Source organism: Macaca mulatta, chromosome 7 (genome assembly GCF_049350105.2).
Source record: "Macaca mulatta isolate MMU2019108-1 chromosome 7, T2T-MMU8v2.0, whole genome shotgun sequence".
In the NCBI taxonomy this organism is placed as follows: Eukaryota; Metazoa; Chordata; class Mammalia; order Primates; family Cercopithecidae; genus Macaca; species Macaca mulatta.
Window position 1 is genome coordinate 130,496,070 of NC_133412.1, and position 25,632 is coordinate 130,521,701.

Here is a 25,632-nt window from a genome sequence, read left to right on the forward strand (position 1 = left end):
AGCTATTATTTATAACATGCTTAATACATGGGAAGACCACAATAAATGGTAGCTATTGTTATTATTAAAAGCTTCTATTATCAAGAACAACTGAGAAAGAATGTCCAAAGGAGGGCAAGAGAGAGTGGAGAAGCCAAGGGAAGAGTTTCTGGAAGGGCATGGCAGGATGAAATGCCACGATAGAATAAAGTGATGTGAGAACTGGAAGAGTCTACTTAGGACATAACAGGTGATTTTTTGCCAGAGTGTTGTTTGAAGAAGGGCTGAGATTGAAGCCAACCCACCAATGAAGAGTGAAATTGCACCTGAGTAGAGACAGTGGATGGCTATTGCAGATTAGGAGTTTGTGGTGAAAAGGGGGCAGGAAAAGGATGGTAGCGGGAAAAGTCTCTAAAAGGGGCATGTTTATAAACTTTGAGGCAGTAGCTAGCAAACGTAACATGGAAAATTCAGGAGAGAGAAACAATGATGGGACAGGTTCCAAAGCAGACTGAAAGAGACAGCATTAAGCCCACAGGTAGAGGGAGGTATTAGTCATGAAGAATTGACGCATCTTCCACCCTCTTCAGACTGGGGGGGAGGAGGTAAGGGTAAGTTCAGATACAGATGAACTTATAGGCATGGCAGTAGAAGGCGCACCTATGAAATAGTTCACTTTTCTTAGTGAAATGGAGGCAGGGTTATGTGCTGAGGGTGTGAAGCAAGTAGTGGTTGAGGATAGTTGCTGTTGGATGAAGCTGGCCTTGGAGACAAGTTAAAACAATTCTACACAGCTGAAGGCACAGCTAAATTGGAGACCAAAAATTTTCAGTGGCTCTAATATGTAGGAATATATGATTCTCTCCAACATGTCTCACCAGCCCAGGTGTATCTGTGAGAATCATCCTGACCATGTCTTCAGGCATGTTATGAAGAGTTAGTGTGAGGCTGAAAGTAATGGAAATGGAGACCATTTGACCATAACCAACCGTCTCTGGTTCTTCATCGTCCTCAGAGGCCTCAGTGCTACACACAAAATTGATGTCTACCTACAATTGGGACTGCCATCCACTACTGGCAAGGGGAAAGAAGGTTAAAGAACAGGCTGCCATTCCCCAAATTCGAAGGGAAGAATCAAACTGTTAGCCCTTTATCTGGACATCTCAGAGTGTTCTAAGATTACAGGTAGTACAACAATATACTAATATTCATCCTTGGGTTAAATTCTTCAGCTCTCAAGTTTGATGTATGTTTTCTTTCATTCAAGATGAAACAAAGTTAAGGACATTGATTTTCAGGGCTTTATGTATAATAGATAGGATTACTGGGATTAAGAACCACATGACATGTAAAATAAAACTACACAAATATTTAAATTATTTAGTATGTGTGCCTATGGCATATAACAATGCCATCCTGCTGTGTCAAGGGAACTTAAAGCATCTTTCCATTATTCATTCCCACAGTTACCTTTCAGGTAGGTACACGGCTAGGTTTTCTCTCTAAACCTAACCAATAAGAGAAAAATGCCTCACTGTTAGAAAGAATTAAAAAGAAATTGTTCTCCTTCCAAGCTGATTTCAAGATATTGCTTTAGGATGTTGTTTTAAAATTGTTGTTGGTTATTTTAATTGATTTAATGAGAAGTTTTTTTTCTTCTAAAAAATTAGGCATGTTCTCTTCTTCCTCAAGAGAACAGTAGTAAAAAAAAAAAATTACTTGCTTCATAGGATATTACAAAACAATGAAAATATCAACTAACCACACAGAAGAGTATCACTGCCACACTTACCTTGCTCTCAGCCCTTTCTTTCCTACGAAGTATTGCTCATGGAGGTAGTTGTTTTTTCAGTCTCATAATAGTAAATATGTCTAAAGCATTAGAGTGAACTAATCCTATTTCTATGCCTAATATAATGCTATCATCCTATCAAGTAAACATGAATCAAACATAAAAGATTTCATAAGTTATAAAGACAATTTAAGAGAAGTCATCTGATTTAGAAGGCCAACATTGTAGTTTTAATACTGGGATATAAAGAAAAGTCACTGGGGCTGAGACATTAGAATTACCCCACTAGTATTGAGAAGTCAGAATTTACTTTGTCATTATAAACATTCTAGGTTACTGAATGAGAGACTGGTGTACTTCAGTCAAAAAGCTTAACAATTTCCCTTTTATGTGTTTGATATGTGAATACAAAGTGAATAACATTTACTTCCTGACCTCAAGAAGGTCCTTACAACTCTCAGCTTTCTGAAAACCACTTTGAGACAACATCTGGTCAGCTCCTCAGTCTGACAGAGCTCAATGCCAAGTTGCAACACAGAAAGAACAGGAAGGCCTGCTGCCATTCATTCTCTACAGTGAAGGTACATGGTTTTTAGGAAGGGCTTACATTTCAAAGTGAATGACTGAGAGGTATTTTTCTAAGTAAAATTCACCCTTAAACATTTCTTATGGAATTATCTGGGGCCTCTTGGGCCAGCTTCTCCACCATGATTTGAACAGATCATTGTTTCACTGGCTGACTACCCAGGTTACACTTTGAAACTTTGAAAAATATGTATCTTTAAACAATGTATGCACATTTGGAAACATGGTTTTGTTTTGTGCTTCTTAAGACAGAAATGGGATCACACTGTACTTATACATCTCATTTATATCCCCCACACATCAAGGTGTTTAGGTTTTTCAATGTATCTGTAGCAAGTTATACATTCTGAAAGTGGCCACAGCAGTATTTCTGGTCCCACATGCTCTTTGAGAACCTCGCCTCTCTCCACCAAGAGTAGAGTCTATTTCCCCTCCTCTCAAAACTGGATATAATTTTGTGTCTGCCTAGATATAATGCAGCAGAAGTGACACTACATAACTTTTTTTTTTTTTTTTTTTTTCTTGAGAGGGAGTCTCCCTGTGTTGCCCAGGCTGGAGTGCAGTGGAGCAATCTCGGCTTACTGCAACCTCCACCTCCCGGGTTCAAGTGATTCTCCTCAGCCTCCTGAGTAGCTGGGACTACAGGTGTGAGCTACCAAGCCCAGCTAATTTTTGGTATTTTTTGGTAGAGATGACGTTTCACTGTGTTGGCCAGGCTGGTCTCGAACTCCTGGCCTCAAGAGATCCTCCTGCCATGGTCTCCCAAAATGCCGGGATTACAGGCGTGAGCCACCGCACCTGATTAGAGACTACATGACTTCTAAGGCTAGGTCATAAAGGGCAATATGCTTTTGACTGACTTTCTCGCACGATACTTGCCGTTGGAACCCAGCTACCAGGATGTGACAAAGCCCAAACCAATCAATGCTAAAAGACCAACGGGAGAGGTCTACATGGACTAAAACTGAGGCCTCCAGCCTTTAGCCTGCATCAACCACCAGCTGTGAAATTGAAGTTTTCAAGTAATTCTACTCCTCAGCCTTGGAGTCTTCCAATTGAAGCCCTACGCATAATGGAGTAGAGAAAAGCCATCCCAGCTGTGCTCTGTCTGGATTTCAGAGCCACAGAATCTATGAGCATAATAGTTATTTTATACGTAGAGTTTAGATTATTGCAAAAAGTTGCCAACATGTTCCGTCATAGAATTATATACCGCAAACGTCCATCTGCGGCACACCAAACCAGCTGTATAAATCAGGTTTTTAACACAACCGAATTTGTTCAGTGTGCGGGTTACATACACTGTCTCAGCTCACACCTGCCGGGAGTCAACTGTGGACTAGAGCAGAAGGAGCCCAGTCACAAGCTCAAGTTCTATCCCCTTTGCACTCAATAGGCAGATCCCTTGGGAGGATCAGGCCACCTGTTTACCAGTGAATTCTTCCTAACCTATTTGTGTCACAAGTTTAGGATTGTGCTTCTTAGCCCTGGTCACAGTCTTTCACCATCTCGCTCTAACCCTTCCCCAGGTGTGCTCGCAATTGCCCAACACCTGTCAGTCACTTTTGCCTCCAATTTTACTGGGCGCGAGGAGCAGAGTAAGGAGAGAGAAGAGGGCTGATTCCCTTGCCGCTAAGTGGCAAGGGCCAGCTGAACTTAATTCAAACTGCAAACGACCACGTTTCGACAGCCATCCCCATATTTTCACAGCTCAAAGCTTCCTTTCCTTTTCGGTCGGCTTCCCTGATTTGCTCCATTTTTAATCGCTCCTCCCCCATCCTCCTTGCCCCTGGTCAGGGCAAACATTAAACGCTGTGCAGCTTTAAAAAGGCATTTTTAGGTGACTTGTAAACGGCTGGTTCCAGAGGCCCCGAATTGGCGAGATTCGCTACAGCTCCCAGTGCACGGTAGACTTGAAGCAGGGAGCGCCTGCCCGGTACATCCCTCCCCGGCCCCGCGTGGCAAGCACCACGGGTTGAGGCGCCCCAGAACCGAGGAGAAGGGTTTGGGAGGCTGTGACTCCAAAGCCCTCTGCAACTTCCCGGCCCCAGAGCCCCACCCACTACCACGCGGCCTTCCCCGCAGCCCGCAGGAGACACCTTCGTCCCCGCCCCTCCACAGGTCACCTCCCTCCACGCCCCTCTCTCTTGGCCGGGGCAGCCGGCAGGCAGGGAAGTGTCGTAAAGCCAGGCCCAGGAAACTTTACCCGGGGTAACAGCCGAGGCGCTTTACGGCGACGGCGGCTGAGTGAGAGCCTTGGAGGCTGTGGAGGCGGCCGCGGCTGCGAAGGAGGCGGCCGCAGTGGCTGAGGAAGAGGAGTGGCGGCAGCGGCGGCGGGGACCCGTGCGGGGTGAGCCGCGAGGAGGGGACGGGGAGGGGCCGCGAGTGACAGGGCTGGCGGGTGGGCCCGGGCGGACGGGGACGGTGGCCGGTTGAGCAGCTGGGCGGCGCTGAAGAGCGGGGGGGGGTGGCGCGGAATTGGGGGGGCAGCTCCGTGAGGGACGGTTTCTGTCTTTGTTCCCCCCACCTCGGCCGCCCCCCACCCGCCGCCCCCTCTTTTCCGCGCTCTTCGGCCGGGTTTCATGGCCTCCCCTCTCGGTCTGTGTCGCTTCTAGGATGGCGGAGGTACCGCCTGGGCCTAGCAGCCTCCTCCCACCACCAGCACCTCCGGCCCCGGCGGCGGCCGAGCCCCACTGTCCCTTCCCGGCGGGGGCCGCCCTCGCCTGCTGCAGCGAGGACGAGGAGGACGACGAGGAGCACGAAGGCGGCGGCGGCGGCAGGAGCCCGGCGGGCGGGGAGTCGGCGACTGTGGCGACCAAGGGGCATCCGTGCCTCCGCTGCCCTCAGCCGCCGCAGGAGCAGCAGCAGCTCAACGGATTGATTAGCCCCGAACTGCGGCACCTCCGGGCGGCCGCCTCCCTCAAGAGCAAGGTCCTGAGCGTAGCCGAGGTGGCCGCGACCACGGCCACCCCTGACGGAGGCCCCAGAGCGACTGCAACAAAAGGAGCCGGGGTACACTCGGGCGAGAGGCCCCCTCACTCCCTCTCTAATAATGCAAGAACTGCGGTCCCCAGCCCGGCGGAGGCAGCGGCGGCCAGCGATCCCGCGGCGGCCCGCAATGGACTGGCCGAGGGCACCGAGCAGGAGGAAGAGGAGGAAGACGAGCAGGTGCGGCTGCTGTCTTCGTCCCTGACCGCCGACTGCAGCTTAAGAAGCCCTTCGGGCAGGGAGGTTGAGCCTGGAGAGGATCGGACGATACGATATGTCCGATATGAATCCGAGCTACAAATGCCCGATATCATGAGACTGATCACCAAAGATCTGTCCGAACCCTACTCCATTTATACCTATAGATATTTTATCCACAACTGGCCACAGCTGTGCTTCTTGGTAAGTGGATAGAATAAAAAGAGGGTGAACCCAGCAGTGATCCAGACTGTGCGGGGCAGGGAGCGAGGGCCCAGAGTGTGGCAGTGGATATCTCCTGCTGCTTATCATAGTACGTTATATGGTGTCAAGTGCGTGTACACATTCCTAGTTATTTAATGAAACTGTTTTGAAGGTAAGACTTCATGATTCGGGTTAACGTGATACTAGTGTAACTGCAGCAAGCCTGTATGGTGGCGTGTTTCACTGGGGTGGGGGTCTTGTGTCTTGTTTACATTAGATTATAATCGTGTTTAACCGTCTTTAATTGCCTGCCCGCATCCTCAAACACTTCACAGTAATTTAATTTGAACATGGTTCTGTTTGGATAGAGGCCTTTTAGTCTCTCAGTTACAACTATAATCAGGGAAGAGTGTATGCATAAACATGTTTTGGTGAACATGAATGTCAGCAAACTTGGTGTGGCCATATTGGAGAATTAAATCTTACAAGCATTTTCAGTAATTATGGAGATGTTTCCCTTTACTTCAACAGGACAATGAACAGTTGTAGCCAGCCTGCTTTCTGGTACTCCATTGCAGAAAGCGCTACTAACACTATTGGTGACTGAAAGACTCCTGAAACTTGAACAAAAATACCCTTTTGTGGAATGTAGAAAACTTAAGTGTGAAATTGTTACCGATCTGATTTTATTTTTTTTTAATTTAGAAACTGGTTGAAGATGTGGCCAAACACTAGTAACACTGGCTTGTGTAAATTATAATTGGCAATAATATTACACATAAGTGAAAGACTTTGGACAGTTTTTAAAAATTTACGTAGTATTGGCAGTACCAGTAATTTCTTCACAATAATATTGGCCCATTTCAGTCTCTATGAACCCTTTAACTTAACTGTTGACTGCAGGTGTATGCTTTGTATCATGTACTCACAAGCATATTGTTTCTAGATGACATCCATTTAAGGAATATTTTATAATATGTGAAGGGAAAAGCCACCGTTACTTAGTGTTTTAGCATTGGCTTAGTTTCACTTAGTAATTCCCTGCAAGATATTTTGACAATACTTCCCTGTCCTTTTGATTATCTAGCTTGGTGGTAATTTGAAAATGTAACCTGGGTATTGTAGATAATGGTAGTTCTATTTTCTGTCTTAACTTTGCTTAAACTTCAGTACATTTGTTTAAACTGTGGGTGCTATTTTATGTTCTTGAAAACTGCTCTTTCAGTATTCTAAGCATTGTATCAGAATAGTTCTAAGACATGTCTATGTCAGTGAATATGAGAAAATGATTTATAGCAGTATTATAAATGTCATATCAAATGCCACTGTAATTGCTAAAAATTGCAGATTTAGTTGTAAGTTAACCCACAGAAGCAGATGATTGAGTCACATTTCAAATTGAAATAGATGTTTTTCTGTCAATTCCAGGAAATTGTTGTGTATATAATATTCAGTCAACTTTTGAGTCCTGATGTTTACCTAAGCCTTTCTCAACTTGTCTGCCATTTTAGACTCTGGTCAACAATATTAGTAAACTTTAGTTTTGATTTTATGTAGAACCCTTCCAATTCACCAGCTAATGTGTGTGTTAGCCTTTAGTAGCTCGTTTGTTTAATATTAAATTCTGAATATCTAGAAATTGCAATATGCACAAGTGGTTGACCTATAAGATTTACTAGTGCCAGTATGAATCAGGAGGTATTAAACAATAATAAAACAGTAGTTAAAAAACAACCAGGCCATTTAAAACTGAAACCTTTATCTTGGCATACTTTTACATTTAAGTTTCCCATAGGAACTATTTTTTAAAAAATGCAAATGCGTAAATGTGTATGTTTATTTTAAATCATAACCTTTTAGAACTGAAAGGCATCCTAGAGATAATCCAGCCCAACTTAGGTTTTGTTCTGTTTTGGTTTTTGATTGAAAAAAAGAACCAAAGTGACTCAAAATGTTTCAGTCTCCAGATATTTACTGACAGAAGGGTAAAGCTAGAACCCAGTTCTCCTGGCCTCTCATTATGGTAACATAAGAACCTGAAAAATGACATACTCTTGATCCATTCAGTGAAGATTATTGTGTCAGCAAGTTATCTCCACCAAGAGACAGTTGCCCTTACAAACAGCAATCTCAAGAGATTAGAAACCTCCAAAATGTTGCTTTTTTCTATGGATAACCTGTAATGGGTCAATGGACTATATGGGGTTGAACCTTACAAAATTGCCAATACTTGATTAACAAAAATGGTAGCTTATTATGATTCTTCCTAATTGTGAAAGATGTTAAAAAAAAAAATACAAATGTGAGACACTTTCAGTTACTCTGTACTTAACTATTTTATCTTTACCTCTTTTCATAGTAACATTTTCAGTTGTTGGTACCTTTTTGAAGTTCTTAAACTTTGCTCAGCGATGTAACATAGTACTTCCGTTTATTCTAAATTTAACTTTTTGGCTTCCTCCGGTTTTCTATTTGTAGTGTTCTAGAATTTGGGAATCTCTCACTTCATATTTTTCATAGTTTTATAGACTGACAACCCTTTGGCCTTGTAGTGTTAAGTCTTAATCTTGCCAGGGATTTTTCAGTTCCCATCCTTGAAAAAATACATTTAATAGCGTGAATTCCAAATGTATGTGCAGAGCTTTTATTAGGAAAAATTGACAAGCAATTTAATGATTCCTGTAAATGTACCATATATTCGTGAGTGGTTTATCAGGAAAAAAATGCAGCATTGGTCTTCTTCACTACTAATACTATCTCTATGGTGTATGATATATTAGACTTTTTATATGATATATACAGCTTGATTTTTGCTCCTACAGATTCTAAATTAGGAAGAAATCAGGTCTTAAGAATGAACTAATACAATATTTTGTTTGCTTATTCCATGCTCAAAGGACAAAGATTTGTTTGAAATTCCTGTTCAGATTGAAAGTACTGTCCAGTTGTATTGTTTTAATTTTTCCTCATTTTTGGATAGTTTATAAGGTGTAGCTGTTCTGAGGTTTATATCATCGATCTAATACAGGTTTTCATTTCGCATGAGCCTGACTTATGAGGTCAGGCCAAAATTTTTTCTGAGCCTTTTAAATATACCATTTGGTCTGTAATAATTTTATGTATGTGTATGTATTTATATGTATTTGTATATACACACATATATTTGAAGTGAGTTATTTTCAGATCAGAAAAAGCTTTCAGAGTTGTTCAAGGCAATTTTTATGCATACTTAAGGTCTTTGTTTAAAAATTTTTTTTAAAAGATTGATATATTGTGAGGGAAAAAAATAGAAATAGCCATTTCAGAGGTTTATTGACCCAAAATAGTTTTGGAATGTGTGATAAACCAGAAATGAATTAGCGTGGGTTGTTGAATTTCATATTCCTTCAAAAGAATTTTTCTGACCTAGTTTAGGTTTGCATGAAATGGATTAGAATTTTCTTGCCTAAAAGATTTCTCCACAGTTAAAGGCTTATTAATCAATTTACAGAATGACAGACTAAAAAAGTCACAAATTTAAAATATGTATTAAGTATAAATTGGACATTATTAATTTTTTAACTCATTTCTGCTTTTGTTGAAATAGCTTCTTCTGGAAAACTAATTTATGGAAAACAAACTTCTTACTGACACATTATTTAAACAGTTGGAGATATTGCCCTATTTATAATTACCAGAAATACCATGTTACTAGAACTTTTTATCAGCATTGGAATTTTTGAAAAACATTTTTAATAGTAACACTAGAAATCTTAATGAAAATGGGGGATGATTAGAATTTAACATGTAGCTTTTAATACTCTGGAAAGCTGTACATTTTTATTAAAATAGAAATTTGTGTAAAATTAAAGCTTTTAACATAAAGCTTTGATTTTGAACTATAAGTATTCTGAGAGCTTTATGAGTTATCTACACTGTCAGGGGTATCCTAAAAATGAGACTATGCTATATTTAGATATATTAACAAAAACCTCTTAGGTATGATCTAATCAATACCTTATAAACCGTGCTTTTTCTGAAAATTAAAATTTTTTTTTTCTGATCACAATCTACCATTCAGGTGTAAATATGTATTATATGTAGCTTTCACTAAAACTTCATTAAATTTTTTTCTTTTTTTATTTTATTGAGATGGGGTCTCACTCTGTCACCTAGGCTGGAGTACATTGGCACGATCTCAGCTCACTGTAGCCTCTGCCTCCCCAGCTCAAGCCATCCTCCTATCTCAGCTTTCCAAGTAGCAGGAACTACAGGTACATGCCACCACACCCAGCTAATTTTTGTATTTTTGGTGGAGACAGGGTTTTGCCATGTTGCCCAGGCTGATCTCAAACCCCTGAGCTCAAGCAATCTGCCCTCCCCGGTCTCCCAAAGTGCTGGATTTACAGGTGTGAGCCACTGTGCTTGGCCATTATTACTAAATTTAACTATTTAAAATTACATTCTGCTGATGGGCAAGTTTTACAATATTTTATGTCCTAATAATTTGTTTTTGCATATTTCCTCTTCCAGAAACTTAGGTCTTTGTTGCAAATAATTGTGATTATAAGCACCTCATACGTAATCTTATAAAGTACTTGAATGTTTACCTTGTGGAAATCTGGTCTTTTTTCCCTAGGCTTTAATAGTAAGCATAAATAATTCATGTTTTAAAGAATATTGAGAAATTTTAACACTAGAACATTTAAAGGAGTTAGGGGATTTAGATTTCTGAAACTTCTGTGACTGCTCTCTTGTAAGAGTTCCCGTTATCTCTTCCCCCCCGTCAAAAATGCCTACCAATGGTTGGTTGTTGTTTTCTCTGGATCATTGTGCAGTACCTGATGGCAATGTATTCTTCATAACTGTTTGTTTATTTTTAAGGCCATGGTAGGGGAGGAGTGTGTAGGTGCCATCGTTTGCAAGTTGGATATGCACAAAAAGATGTTCCGCAGAGGTTATATAGCCATGTTAGCCGTGGATTCCAAATACAGGAGAAATGGCATTGGTAAGAAAAATATTATTTCATAGAATGCCTAAGCTATTTTCATTTTTGTGTTTTGAAATGAAAGACTTAAATGTAAGTATGTAGAAATGAAAAAACTAAAGGAAGAAAAGGCAGTTTATAATTTTTAATTTCAAAATGGTATTTTTAAAAAGTTCTTAAAATGAATTTTTTCTTTATTAATGTTTTGACAGTTTTTCTTTTTAACAAGTAGCCGATCATCAGTTTTTACCTCCAGATTTTTTTTAAATCACATTCAAAATGCTTTGCATTATACTAAGTAACACAAGAAATACTGCAATTTGTAATTACATTATGATGGTCCTTCATCCCAGCCTTCAAGCACTTGTCTGTATTTGGGTTAAGTGGACCTCAATCAAGCCAAAATTATGGAAAAATTGTTACCATTACTGGTGTTAGTCATGAACCGTATATTGCAGTTCAGAAAAGATCAGGAGATGAGAATTGATTGTTTCTTATAATTCCCAAACTTAATTTTTTGTTGGTTGTACTTTTCCTGACATGTTTAGTTAATCTTACACTCATGATTTATAATGATCCTTAGAATCGTGGGGTGGTTTAAAAACACATATTTAGACCCCTCACCCTGAGACTCTTGTTTGTCTTGTCAGAGGTGGGGCTGAAGCTTCCATGGGTGACTGTGATGTAAGCCTGATTAGGCACCACTCTTCTATCACCGGGTTAGATAACTTTTGTCATTTAAATAACGCCATAAAACTCAATAGGCCTCCGGGTGCGGTGGCTAACACCTGTAATCCCAGCACTTTGGGAGGCCAAGGCAGTTGGATCACTAGGTCAGGAGTTCAAGACCAGCCTGGGCAAGGTGGCAAAACCCTGTCTCTACTAAAAATACAAAAATTAGCCGGGCGCGGTGGTGGGCACCTGTAACCCCAGCTACTCAAAAGGCTGAGGCAGGAGAATCGCTTGAACCCAGGAGGCGGAGGTTGCAGTGAGTGTGCCACTGCACTCTAGCCTGGGTGACAGAGCAAGATTCCGTTTCAAAAAACCACTCTTCTAGTCTCTAGGACCTAGTAGCTCTATGTTCACAATGGAGGATTGGTTAGACAAGCATTTGTCTAAGCATGTCAAATTTTGTGATGTGCTTTAGCAAGTATTCATAAAAAAATTTTAATACCTGTACCAGTATTTAATCATTAGCAGTTTTGTCACTTACGTTTTTTAAAAACTATTGTTATTGTCCAACCTAAGACTCACACAGTCCTAGATATCATGAGAAGTAACTATAAATAGGTTTACTTAATATGTTAGGTTTAGCCAACTTTATTACAGTGTTACAGCTTTCCACTAAGATTTTTAATGAATTGGGCTTGTTTTATGGAGTAAGTTTGAGCCTTTGATGCATTAAAAAACACTGATAAGGACTCATGATAAATTATAGCCAATTGTTTGGCTAGTTTGGAGGGCAGAAACCGGTGGCTTCAGGGTTGCATCCTGGCCTTCAGACATACTTTGTTTGGGCCATAAAATGTACGCATACTTGTATGCATGCTTTGAAAATTAAGAGTTTTTAATTCAATTTTATTATTTTTTGAGACAGAGTCTTGCTCTGTTGCCCAGGCTGGAGTGCAATGGCGTGATCCCGGCTCACTGCAACCTCTGCCCCCCAGATTCAAGCAATTCTTGTGCCTCAGCCTCCCAAGCACCTGGGACTACAGGCATACCCCACCATACCTGGGCTAATTTTTTGTATTTTTTGTTTTTTTGTTTTTTTGAGATAGAGTCTCACTCTGTCGCCCAGGTTGGAGTGCAGTGGCACTATCTTGGCTCACTGCAACCTCCGCCTCCTGTATTCAAGTGATTTTCCTGCCTCCGCCTCCCGAGTAGCTGGGATTACGGGCACCCGCCACCATGCCTGGCTAATTTGTAGTAGAGACGGGATTTCATCATGTTGGCCAGGCTGGTCTTGAACTTCTGACCTCCAGTGATCCGCCCACCTGGGCTTCTCAAAGTGCTGGGATTATAGGCTGAGCCACCGCACCCAGCCAGTGTTTTGTATTTGTAATAGAGACGGGGTTTTGCCATGACCTCGGCCTCCAAAGTGCTGGGATTATAGGCGTGAGCCACCATGCCTGGCTAGTTTTTTGTATTTTTGATAGAGACGGGGTTTCACCATGGTGGCCAGGCTGGTCTTGAACTCTTGGCCTCAAGTGATCTGCCTGCCTTGGCTTCTCGAAGTGCTGGGGTTATAGGCGTGTACCACCGCGCCCAGCCTAAGAGTTTTAAAATAAAATTTGTCTTCTCTTAAAATCAGATTTGGCAAATTTTTTCCCTTTTAATATACCAGTTATATTTGACCCTAAACTAGGATACATTTTGCTAGACATTTACAGACACACCACTGACATCACTGGGAGTGCCAGACTTCATCGTGCTCACTATAAAGTTTATAGGAACCTACTGTGGGTAACAGCAGTTCTGATGAGGTTGTCTTGTGCCCTGTGTCCAGGGGAGTTTGGAAGATGTTTGGTGAGATCAGCTCGGGTTATGCAGTAAGTTCTGGCCAACTCATGGGGAGTTCCTGGGTTGTTCTGGCCATACCATATCTTGTCTTTTTCTCTTTCCCTTTCCTCCTACTTTCAAACACAATAGAACAAACTCCTGCTTGCGGCGAATAATTATGTCTGAGAAAAAGGAGTATATTGGGAGATAGGTCTTCCAAGAGGAAACGTACTGTTATGTATAGGTTCTATTGGCTTCTCTTAGCTTATAGCTAAAATTTTTCCCACTTAATTTGAGATAATCTGTGTATCTGGATTCAAGATAGAAACTAGCATTGACATTTCTGTGCTTATGAATATTATAATTTAGGTTATCTTTAAGAAATACATTTTTCCTTCATTAATACTCAGATCTATATTCTAGGTACTAACTTGGTTAAGAAAGCTATATATGCCATGGTTGAGGGAGACTGTGATGAGGTAAGTCTTTAAAAATGTTTAATACTTGTTTTCTGGGCATTATTCTTACTGGGTATTTTTTATAAATATTTTGTAATTTATTGCAGATTTCATTGCAGTTTTACTACACAAATGCAGCTTGTGGGGAAAATTATATTCCATTTAAAAACACATGAATTTTTGACCTAGAACAAATTTTAAAATGGAGCTAAAATTTCTTCAAAATGAGTGGATGGAATCTTAGACATTTTCAGTACACAATTTTGGTATTCAGAGGCTTTATCATCAGTTTTTTAAGGTAGCTCTTATTATAGACTCTGTTATAATTTGCTTACATATTGGCCTTAGTTTCTAACAGTGGGAAAACTATCAGTCTATATGGAGGACATTTCACACTTGAAAATAATCTTTTCGGAATTAAATAATGACAGTGTTGCTGGGGGAAGACAACCACTTTTTAAGAGTAGCGCTAGCTGTGCATTAACGTAAGAGCATTTTCTCTCTTCAGCTTGTTTGTAAGGTCTGATGGCAGATATAATTTCTTTGTATCCTACTGCACTGTGTTTCTACATATAGTAGGTGCTTGATAAATATTGGTGATGATTAGGAATGTTAACATTTACTGTTGTACAGTGTGGAAGGGAACAAGTATAAACTAGAGAAATATAGATGTCTTTAATATAGCAGTGGTGACTGAGGAGGAGCAAAGTTGTACTAGTACTTTTATGAGTAATAGAAGTAGCAATTTTTATTATTAGAGGTCAGATGTGCCTTAGAGAATTCTCAAAATATGTGAAATTGGGTAACTTTTTTCAAAATATTGACCTTAATAATTTGTTTTAGTGACTTAAGTGGATTTTTTTGTACAAAATTTATACACAGCATATATGATATATGTGCATGTGTTTTTGTTAACAAAGTTCCTTCTGCCATTCTCATGCTTTTCAAGTCTTTATCCATCTTTCCATTGATAGCTACTGTTTTTTTGTTGTCGTTCTTGCTTTTGTTTTGTAGAGATGGGAGTCTTGCTATGTTGTCCAGCTGGAGACCACTCCAGCTCCTGGCCTCAAGTGATCCTTCCACCTCAGCCTCTCAAAGTATGATTATAGGCATGAGCCGCTGCTCCTGGCCTCTTGCTACTGTTAACTGTTTGAAATGCGTTCTCTCATTTTTTAAACGCACCTATATGCAAATATCTAGTTTTTAAAAATACAAATGAAGTAATTCTTATTCAGTAATTATTAGCAATAATAATTGCTTTTTTCTTTTAATAACATCTCATGAATACATTTCTGTATTAGAATACAGAGATTTGCTGCTGAGCATTCTCAGGCTTCTTGTTCACACTAGGCTCTATTCTGACGGATCCACTCTAAGTGGTGGTTATATGAGAAGGCCTCCAGACATAATAGGTGGCACAGTGAAGTCATCCTGGGATTTAAATATATCTAATTTTACTCCAAAGAAATAATTCACAGGTGTCAAAGGATCTCACATTGTTCACAGTTTTTTTTTTTTTTTTTTTTGAGACGGAGTCTCGCTCTGTCGCCCAGGCTGGAGTGCAGTGGCCGGATCTCAGCTCACTGCAAGCTCCGCCTCCCGGGTTTACGCCATTCTCCTGCCTCAGCCTCCCGAGTAGCTGGGACTACAGGTGTCCACCACCTCGCCCGGCTAGTTTTTTGTATTTTTGAGTAGAGACGGGGTTTCACCGTGTTAGCCAGGATGATCTCGATCTCCTGACCTCGTGATCCGCCCGTCTCGGCCTCCCAAAGTGCTGGGATTACAGGCTTGAGCCACCGCGCCCAGCCTAGCGTTGGCTTTTCATTGGAAGTTCTCAGGAATTATACGAACATTTGTATTGTTTTGGTCTCAAGGTTAAATTTTAAATTAATGATACATTTTATGGTATGCATTTCCAGCCTAAAAAGCTAATGCTGATTCATTCATTTTTTCTTTTGAAACAATGAATATTAGTTAATCTTTAGGCTGACATCAGGGGGATAGCTTTGTGAACTTTTTCCTTTTGTATAATTTTAAATGGATGGTTTTTGCAGTTTGTGAATACCTCTGTCTCTTGATTAGATAACTTTTTCTTGGTATAAAAATTTTGCTTATCTGCGTCCAACGTTATTCAGATAGAATAATTTGCCATATGAACTCTTGTTTACTCTATAAGCTCTGGTAGCTATCTGGTTTTCCTTTCCATGTTAAAATACTTTAGTCTTTAATACCCAATTCAAATACCAACAACTCCTTTAAGTTTTTCTTGATCTTTCTGGACAGAATCCATTGCACTTTTCTGTTATTTTTGTTACTCTTTTTGTAATACTTATTGCACTTAATTTCACTTGTTCAGTGCCTTAGCACAGTGTAGGACAGAGATGCCTTCTCTTGTTTGTTGAGATATTCTTGGTGCTTAGTGTGACATTTGTGATAGAGTAACTGCTTCATAAATATTTTTTGAATGATTAGTTCTGTGCTTCCAGCATGATATTTGTACCCCTCTCTCTCTTGTTTAAGCACTTTTAAATTTTGACTTGTATTGCTGTTAACTTGTCTTTCTCTCTGCTTTCTGTAAGCTTTCTGAAAACACCAATTGTCTTATTTTTGTTCATAGTAGCATTTTTTTTTAAAAGGCATCTTCAGGGTTAACCAAGTTGTTAAAATGCCTTTGAAATGCTAAATCTCCAAAAATATGGTGATTAATGAAAATGCAATTATGTGCTTTCACTTTCATTAATTTAGACCAACCTTTTAAAGGGTTTAGAAATTTGGACAAATTATCTGAAAATCTGTGAAAGACATTTGAGAAGGGTTTTAAATTAGATTTTCTACTACTTAGGTTATTCTGCTATTTTAAAAATTCTTACAAAGATAAAGATTTTAAAATCTGTGAACCTTTTAATAGAGGTACATTTAACCAGGCACTGTGGCTCATGCCTGTAATCCCAGCACTTTGGGAGGCCCAAGGCTGGCGGATCAGTTGAGGTCAGGAGTTCGAGATCAGCCTGGCCAACATGGTGAAACCCCATCTCTACTAAAAATACAAAAATTCGCTGGGCGTGGTGGCACACACCTATAGTCCCAGCTACTCAGGAGGCTGAGGCAGGAGAATCACTTAAACCCTAGAGGCGGAGGTTGCAGTGAGCCAAGATTGCACCGCTGCTCTCCAACCTGGGAGAAAGAGACTTTGTCTCATAAAGAAAGAGATACATTTGGAAATCTCCATGAAACCTTACTGTGCTCTGTGGCAAAAAAAGAAAAAAAAAAGATACATTTGGAAATCTCTGTGAAACCTTACTGTGCACATCAAACAATTTTCACTTTCTATTCTGTCTACAGAATTTGTGACCTTGAGTCATGTTTATATTGTTGTTTGTTGTTACTAGTCATTTTAAGCTCAGAGTATTCAGCCAGAGTTATTAGTAATCCACAGAATTGAAAGGTAGATAATGTTTTTCTCCAAATAATGCTGCACTGTTCCTGGTCTAGTTGATGTTTTCATTTTGTCTTACTGTGATTTTCCCAACTTTTCATATCAGAATTAGGTATATGTTAAAGCAGTATAGCTAAAATTTTTTTTCATTTTCTATGTATTTGGAGCTGACACAAAAAATTATAGTATCAAAAGAGGAAACAAGTGGATTTGTTACTTCATGAGTAAGAAATACATTACCAGTGTGCTGATCTGGCTTAAATTTGTTTACACCCCCACATGCTCTGGCTGCCAGATGTGTAGCAGCTAGGACAAGTATCTTAGGTTCATGTTTCACAATAGAAGAAAGAATAAGATAAATACATATAGAATGAATGAGTTTTCTATGATGCAGATTTTAAAGTAGGATCTGTGTACCTAAAATCAACCTACTTGCTGGCCATTTACATTTATGTACTTTTTTTCCCGAAGTAAATTAGAATTTGGGCAGGTGATTGATCAGTATCAGTATGATGAATAGTGCCTCGATGTTTAAGCCATTGATATCCTTAAAATCTTAATCTCTGAAAACTTCAAGTTGTTTTTTGTTTTTGTTTTTGTTTTTGTTTTAAGAGTTTTAGGCTGGGCGCAATGGCTCATGCCTGTAATCCCAGCACTTTGGGAGGCCGAGGTGGGTGGATCACGAGGTCAGGAGTTCGAAACCAGCCTGGCCAATATGGTAAAACTCCGTTTCTACTAAAAAGATACAAAAATTAGCCAGGTGTGGTGGTGCGTGCCTGTAATCCCAGCTACTGGGGAGGCTGAGGCAGGAGAATTGCTTGAACCCAGGAGGCAGAGGTTGCAGTGAGCTGAGATTGTGCCACTGCGCTCCAGCCTGGGGGACAGAGCAAGACGCCATCTCACCAAAAAGAAAGAAAAAAAAAAAAGAGTTTTAGGTCGATTACTGTGATATGAATAGCCGGAGATAACTGATCAGAATACAGTGGAATTAGGATTTCTTAATGGAATTTAAATTTATAGTATCTTAAAATATTTTCAGTTGAAAATCATGTCATTTAATTTTTGCTTATTTACATTAAAGACATTTTTTCCATTGGAAAACCATAATGAACATTACAGAAAACTTGAGAAACAGAAGAAGAAAGTTCACTACCTACCCTTCTAGCACGTTGTATTAGTCTGTTTTCACCTTGCTGATAAAGACATACCTCAGACTGGGCAGTTTACAAAAGAAAGAATATCACATTGGATTGAAGCCTCACAATCCTGGCACAAGGCAAGGGAGGAACAAGTCACATCTTACATGGATGGTGGCAGGCAAAGAGAAAAGAGCTTGTACAGGGGAATTCCTCTTTTTAAAACTATCAGATCTCGTGCGACTTAATTCACTCGTGAGAACAGCACGGGAACGACTTGCCCCCATGATTTAGCTACATCCCACCGGGTCCTTCCCACAGCACATGGGAATTCAGGATGAGATTTGGGTGGAGACACAGCCAAACAGTATCACACATCCAATTTGGTGTTTTCTTTCCTTTCTTTTTTTGTTGCATACATTTTTTATTTTTACTAGACAGTTTCTTCTGTAAATAGCATGCTATGTAACTTGTTGCCGCCTGTTTACAATCTGCTATTCAAACCCATCACTTTCCCTACAACCTGATTTGCTTGACCTACCTAATGTTATTTATTTCTAGCAATATAAAGGTAATGCAAAAGACATTTTGGTAATTTTTAGACAGATAATCTGGTAGCTGACTGTATTTTGTACAATTAAAAGAATAAAATAGATCACATTAGCACTAATGACTACATTAGATTATTAGGAGCCGCAAGGAGATCTAAGTTATTTTTTGAAATAACTTATACTTTTCTAAGTTAGAAAAGTCCAACTTAGAAAAGGTACAGTCATTCTTTTTCCCCCATGATACAAAAGATTACATTTTAGCTTTTTAATTAGACTATTATGTTTATTAAGTATTTACTAATTATATATATGTATATATATAAAAAACATCTTTAGTTTCACTGGAAATATTTTGCTATGTGATAGAGGCTGCAAGGTAAAGAACAGAATACAGTGGGGTTAGCTAAACTGCAAGGATTTTGGGTGAGTAGTTTGGCCTAATAACTGAGTATGAGAAGCCTGGTTTCCGTATTTATCTTCTGTCACTTGGCAGTTCTATGATTGTAGGCAGGCTGTTTAACTTTTTCTGGTCTTTCTCTTTGTCTGTGCAACATGTTATTTCTGATCTTAAAGAGATGTTGTGAAGAGCAGTACTGTTTGTTGTTCATTCAGCAAATAGCAGTGGAAGGGCTTCTAGGTGCCAGACAGTGTGGTAGTGCTAAAGTTCTAGCAATGAACAAGCCTGCCCTCCAGGAGCTTCCAGCCTACAGTATTAAAAAATACTATCTTAAACAGTAATGTTTTGTAATGGTTTGGCTTATTCTGAAAATGGTCTGTTACTGTTGCAAAGAGGATCAGTGGAATTTCACTGTAATTTTTTTTCGCTGTTAAGTAGAATTCAACTCTGTCAAGTTTCTTTAGGACCAAAATAACCTCGTTTTATGGTGAATTTCTAATATAAATCCAGATATTCTTTTAATATGTTTATAAGAATTTGAGAATTAAAAATTAGTTACTTTATCCTGGCATTTTTCTGTTGTGTCAAATAATTTTCTAAAGAAAGAATCACTTTGTTTAGAAAATATGAGTGTGCCAGGAGAATCTTTACATTTTAACTGAGTGAGACCTTGGTGTAATTTTTTCTCTATGTAATTGAGCCTCATTTCAGTAATCTATTAGGATGCCAACAAACTTGAACTCAGTTCTTAACCACATCTCAAGTGTGTATTTGTGTAGTGGTGGTAGCCTCAGATGTGTTTGGAATATTTTAGATTGCTGAATATTAATGATGGTGGACTTAGAATCCCTTTCATCTTGTCTTAAGTAGGTTAGATTTCCTGGTCACTGTGCTTTACTTTGGGAAATAATCAGGGGAGAGGTACAGTAGGGTAGTTACTATTAAACTTTAGTTCATAATTGGACTCTGTTCTGTCCTTGCTCTATTGGTGGCCTTGAGTTTTATTCATCTGTAAAATGGATAACCACATCAATTTCATAAGGTTATTGTGAAAATAAAGCTACATAATGCATGTAGAATGCTTTACATTGCACATAGTACAGCTCCAATAAATATTAGCTGTCATATTTTAAAATTGTCACTTTTTATTTGAAATCAATTCCAAGTTTTGAGTTGTTGTGACTTTAGTGTTTCTCATATTAAATTGCTTTGATTTAACGTTTTAGCTATAATTAGGTGCTGGACCTAATAACAGAATTGCAGGAATTACCCAAGAGAATTGTTAAAAACTAAAAACTTGTATTGACCAGACTGAGGTGTTACAGACTCTAGTATGACATACCTTACTAGAAATTTAATTGTGTGTGTGTGTGTATGTGTGAGTATTTTAATTTGTTTTTTGAGACAGTCTCGCTTTGTCACCCAGGCTAGAGTGCAGTGGTGCACTCACAGCTCATTGCAGCCTCAACCCCTTGGGCTCAAGTGATCCTCCCACCTCTGCCCCGCTAAGTAGCTGAGACTATAAGCACACACCACCAAACCTGGCTAACTTTTAAAGTTTTTGTAGAGACGGGTTTTCACCATGTTGCCTAGGCTGGTCTCAAACTCCTGGGCTCAAGTGATCCGTCTTGGCCTCCCAAAGTGCTGGGATCATAGACATGAGCCACTGCACCTGGCCAAATTGTGTTTTTTTAAGTGCAGAGAGAAATTGACGTTTACTTATCTTAAACCAGTTTATTTCCTGTACAACTTTTATTTTAGGTTTTCTTAGGAGCGTATTTATTTTCTTCATCCTAAACTAATTACTTCATTTTAGATCCTTTAAAGGTTTAGATTTAGCATTGGTCCCTGCTGTTGTTGGGTTTACCAGCTAGGAGAGATGACATACCACTCATCAAATGTTGAATAAGAATGTGTCATAGGAACAGTGCAGAATGCTGCTGGGTGATATAAAAGGAAAGGGGCACTGTCCCCAATCTGGAAGTGACAAGGTAGGGCCAAAAGAGAGGAGGATAGGAAGAGCATGCTTCCAGAGAGAGAACAGTTTATTTGAATGGTCTAAGGTGGGAGAGATCATGGTGGGTTCCAGAAACTGAAAATTCAGTGCCGAGCATGGAAAAGCAAGAAGAGAGAGACCTAAAGCAAAGCTGAGGCCAGTATATTGATGGGCTTTTTATGTCTCTTGATATTGTTTTTAGATTGTGGACTTTCTCTTGAGGACAAGAGGGAATCAATAAACGGTTTTAAGTAGAGAATTAACAAGAGCATCACCCTAACTCTATTTATAGAGAATGGGAGACCTCTTGAGTTAGGAGTTGATGGCGGCTTGCTCTGTGGTATCTCGAGCATAGAAAAAAGAGGACTACTTAGAGATTTAAGAGGGAGAATTGATAGTAATCAGTGCTTGGATGCATATAGGTGGTTGAAGAGGAATGAGGTTCAAAAATGACTCTTGGGTTTCAGGTTTGAGGCACTGATGTGGTGGGATGGTGATACTATTTACTGAGATATAGAATTGTGGAGGAAGAGCAGATTATGAGTTCAATTTTGGATATAAGTTGAGGTACTGTCTAGACCAGTGGTTCTCAAAATGTCCCTTGACCAGCAGCAACATCATCATCTGGCAATTTTAAAATGTTGAAAATGCAGATTCTTGTGTCCTACTGCAAACCTACTCATAAACTCTGGGTGTGGGGCTCAGCAATCTATTTTAACAGGCCCTTCAGGTGATTATGAGACACTCTAACATTTTGAATACCTCTTGTCCGGATTCAGCAAACACTGTTGGTAAAAGGCCCATTAGTAATTATTTTAGGCTTTGTGGACCATAGGTCTTTGTGGCAACTGCTCAGCTCCGCCCTTGTATTGAGAAAACCGCCACAGACATCATGTAAACAAATAAACGTGGCTGTTTGACTAAAACTTTTATTTACAAAACAGACAGCAGGCGCATTTGGCCCAAAGTCTATAGTTTGCAGACTCTGGTCTAGACTCCAGACAAATATTGTAGTTATTACCAGAATAAATGACATATTAATGAAAATATGGAAGTTGGAAGTCAATATGAATAGCTGCTTATAATAATATAGCTTATTAGTTTAAGGAAATAAACCAGTACTTTTGATTGTTGATTTTATTTTCATCCTTAGTCATTTTACCTTTCCCCACAGGGAAATAATTAATCTTTGTTTTAGTATAAAACATACTCTCATTGCTAAAAATTTCAAACATCACAAAAATCAGTAGAACAGAAGATACATCTCCAGTGGTCCTCCAAGCCCTTGACCCAAATATAATATTACAATTTTGATGACTATTTTTGAGTTCTTTCTGTATATTATTTATTGTTTTCACTATCAATTTTTAAAATAACATGATTTTTGAAAAATTGTTTACTTGGTAAGTGATTTTTCAAATTATGTAATTATAACTTAGTTTTTTTCTCATTTCTTTGAAGGTTGTTTTGGAAACCGAAATAACAAATAAGTCTGCTTTGAAACTTTATGAAAATCTTGGTTTTGTTCGAGATAAGAGGCTGTTCAGATACTATTTAAATGGAGTTGATGCACTGCGACTTAAACTGTGGCTGCGTTGAGAAACCGACATCGAGAAACAACTTTCAACCACACAGAATCGACCTTTGCATGCAATGCAATTTGTACAGAATTGCTTTGCAGGTGGATTTAGTAATTTCCATGCAGCTCTTATCTGTCAGTGTCTCATTGAGTGTCGCACAATATTTGTTGCACTTTGGCATGGCGCATTTGTTCTGAATTAAAAGATTGTTTTAAACTTCAGGAGTTCTTTTGGTACCAACAAGATGTGCCAGTTGATAGCCAAGATTTATGTGTTCATTTGCAAAGTCTGCTGACAATGTTATTTACACAGTGATCATTTTTTCACAGAACCAGTAAGTGGAACATAATTTTTGTTCCTTAAAAAAGCCAATGTGGATTGTAAAAGTCTCTAAGTATACTAACATTTCACACAAAACCTGCCCTAGTTTTCTGAAGGGGGTGAGGGAGAAGATGCTTCAGTTTTAGGTTTAATTTTTTCAATATTAAATTTTCCATTCTTGAATATTGGTACCTCAGTGATTAGTGAATGAAAAAAATGTAGGGTGGGGTATGTCTTACAATGAGTAAAGGTAACAATTAAATTTTGTCTGCCAGTGCCTGTGTAGATAGGTATATTTGTCTTCATCTCTAGTTTTTGAATGCATGCTATCTTTTCCTTTTCCTTAAGGCCTTTGCAAGCAAACTTTTGTTTTTATTTAAATTCTAAATTTGATAATAAATTATTTCAGATTTTTATAATTTGGACACTTTTTTTCAGGTGAATAACAGAATGGTTTACTTTACAAGTCCCTTTTTCCTTACAGTAACAAGTTGAATCTACTTGGAAAATTGAGAAATGGCTCAAAAGAGATAAGAAAAGTTGATGGAGCCGGGAATTGCTGGGTTTTAGATGCACTTTTTCTTTTGAGAGTAAGGGAAGTTTTGGAAAAGAATAGAAAATTAGTGTAAATTGATACGATTTTATTTAATCAAAATTACTGCTACGCTGTGAAGAACAGCTTTTACAAAGTAGCTGAATTTGTTTTTCCCACTTGATTTGGATTCACATTGCTTTCATTTCTTAAAATGTTTCCCTTTAGGTTCTTGGTCTTGGAAATAAATTTCAAGGTGCATTGTATCCATTTTAAGCTGCTTTATTTTATTTTCACTTGTATGAGCAAATTCTTAGGGGAGCTTTGCTTTTCTTCTGCCAGAAAAACAAAAGGGGGAAATGAAAATCTTTTTTGGAATGAGTTCTGTGGGTTTTCTTTTTTTTTTTTTTTTTTTTTTTTTTTTTTTGAGACGGAGTCTCCCTCTGTCGCCCAGGCTGGAGTGTAGTGGCCGGATCTCAGCTCACTGCAAGCTCCGCCTCCCGGGTTCACGCCATTCTCCTGCCTCAGCCTCCCGAGTAGCTGGGACTACAGGCGCCCGCCACCTCGCCCGGCTAGTTTTTTGTATTTTTAGTAGAGATGGGGTTTCACCGTGTTAGCCAGGATGGTCTCGATCTCCTGACCTCGTGATCCACCCGTCTCGGCCTCCCAAAGTGCTGGAATTACAGGCTTGAGCCACCGCGCCCGGCCGAGTTTTCTTAACCGCCACCATGTTTATTAGTTACATTGTGTTTTGGCCAATCAGTGCAATGTAACAGATTTTAAAGTTAATTGCTTTCAATTGAGTCAGTAAACCTCTGATAGATAATTTATTTAACTGGAAAACCTAGGTACCCATAAGAAAAAAGATTCATTCTCTGTGAAAACTGTAGGAATCTCTTGTTGTTGTTTTCATTTGAATATACTCTACTTCTGCTCTAGTATTTGGTTTGGAATATATTTTGTGGCTCTAATTACTGTATTTTTAAAAACCCTACCTCCATTAACAGTTGGTAAAGGCCCCTTTTCAGGAAAGTTTGTTGCTTTTTTTTTTTTTTTAAAGGAAAGCTGCTCTTTGCTCAGTATAGTGTTTTGAAGGTGAACATAGTAACAAATACTTTAAAAATAAAGATACACAATTTATATTTGAAAATAAAAACTTTCTGCTGGTGGGATTATTTATAGTTCTTTATTTTTAAAGACAATGTTTTCCATTTTATATTGCTCGTGAAAGTTTAATGGGCAGGATACTGGTTATAATAAAAATATGGTAACCACACAGTACTCAGCTTTTCAGTGTTTTTGGTCAAACTTCATTTAGGCACTAGCATTTAGAAGAATACCAACTATAGTGATGCTTTTATTTAATATGAAGGAAATTGAACTAAAACATATTTATGTCATCAAATTTTATTTCACTCCTTTATATTTGACTTGCTGGTTGATGCATAATGGTTGACGAACATATATTTGCTTGAATCATATGGGGATGGTTGTAAAGTAGATAGATGGTAGGTCATTGGTTCAACCATTTTAGTGTTTTTGCCAGATTGTCAATGAAACCATCATACTGACCTTTTCCTTCGAAATTGCCGAATTGACTGAACTGATTGGGTGTTTGTAAACATGACGTTAACTGTGTGACTAAAAAGTCAGATGGTTGCCATATTGTTTGGTGTATGTTAAATGTCAGTGTATGCCTTATGTCTTTAATTGGGTATGCAAAAATTTTTTTACTTAAGTAGATTAAAATTTTTAACCTCTAGCATGAAAACCCAACACCAACACTGAAAGACTCCATTCAGGTTGAAGTAGCCTCAAACAGTAATTTACTTTTTGATAATAGGCTGTTATTTTTCTTAAATAAGCTTAAAATAATTCTATTTGAAATCGATAGCATGGGTTCACTTGGCTAAAACTGAGCAAAATAGGTGCAACTTTCTTTTAATGGGGTGCTGCCTCTTTAGGACTGACTGTACTATCCACTGACACTGGTTTGGCAGTTGGTACTGCTGAA

The 25,632-nt window shown here is 39.0% G+C and overlaps 1 protein-coding gene across 1 annotated transcript; it reads left to right on the forward strand.

Moving 5' to 3' along the window:
* Window positions 1–4,608: 4,608 nt before the first annotated feature.
* Window positions 4,609–23,446, forward strand: NAA30 (N-alpha-acetyltransferase 30, NatC catalytic subunit). The gene is made up of 5 exons (NM_001266880.2): window positions 4,609–4,706; window positions 4,972–5,746; window positions 10,610–10,733; window positions 13,635–13,690; window positions 22,647–23,446. The coding sequence occupies exons 2-5, from the start codon at window positions 4,973–4,975 to the stop codon at window positions 22,782–22,784; spliced, it is 1,092 nt and encodes a 363-aa protein (NP_001253809.1). The 5' UTR covers window positions 4,609–4,706; window position 4,972; the 3' UTR covers window positions 22,785–23,446.
* Window positions 23,447–25,632: the final 2,186 nt, after the last annotated feature.

What these genes read in the sequence shown, in the direction of transcription:
- NAA30 (NM_001266880.2), top strand. Translation starts at nt 4,973, where the DNA reads ATGGCGGAGGTACCGCCTGGGCCTAGCAGCCTCCTCCCACCACCAGCA. An exon ending in GGCCACAGCTGTGCTTCTTG is followed by an intron (nt 5,747 to 10,609) that starts GTAAGTGGATAG and finishes TTTATTTTTAAG; the next exon opens with GCCATGGTAGGGGAGGAGTG. An exon ending in ATACAGGAGAAATGGCATTG is followed by an intron (nt 10,734 to 13,634) that starts GTAAGAAAAATA and finishes TCTATATTCTAG; the next exon opens with GTACTAACTTGGTTAAGAAA.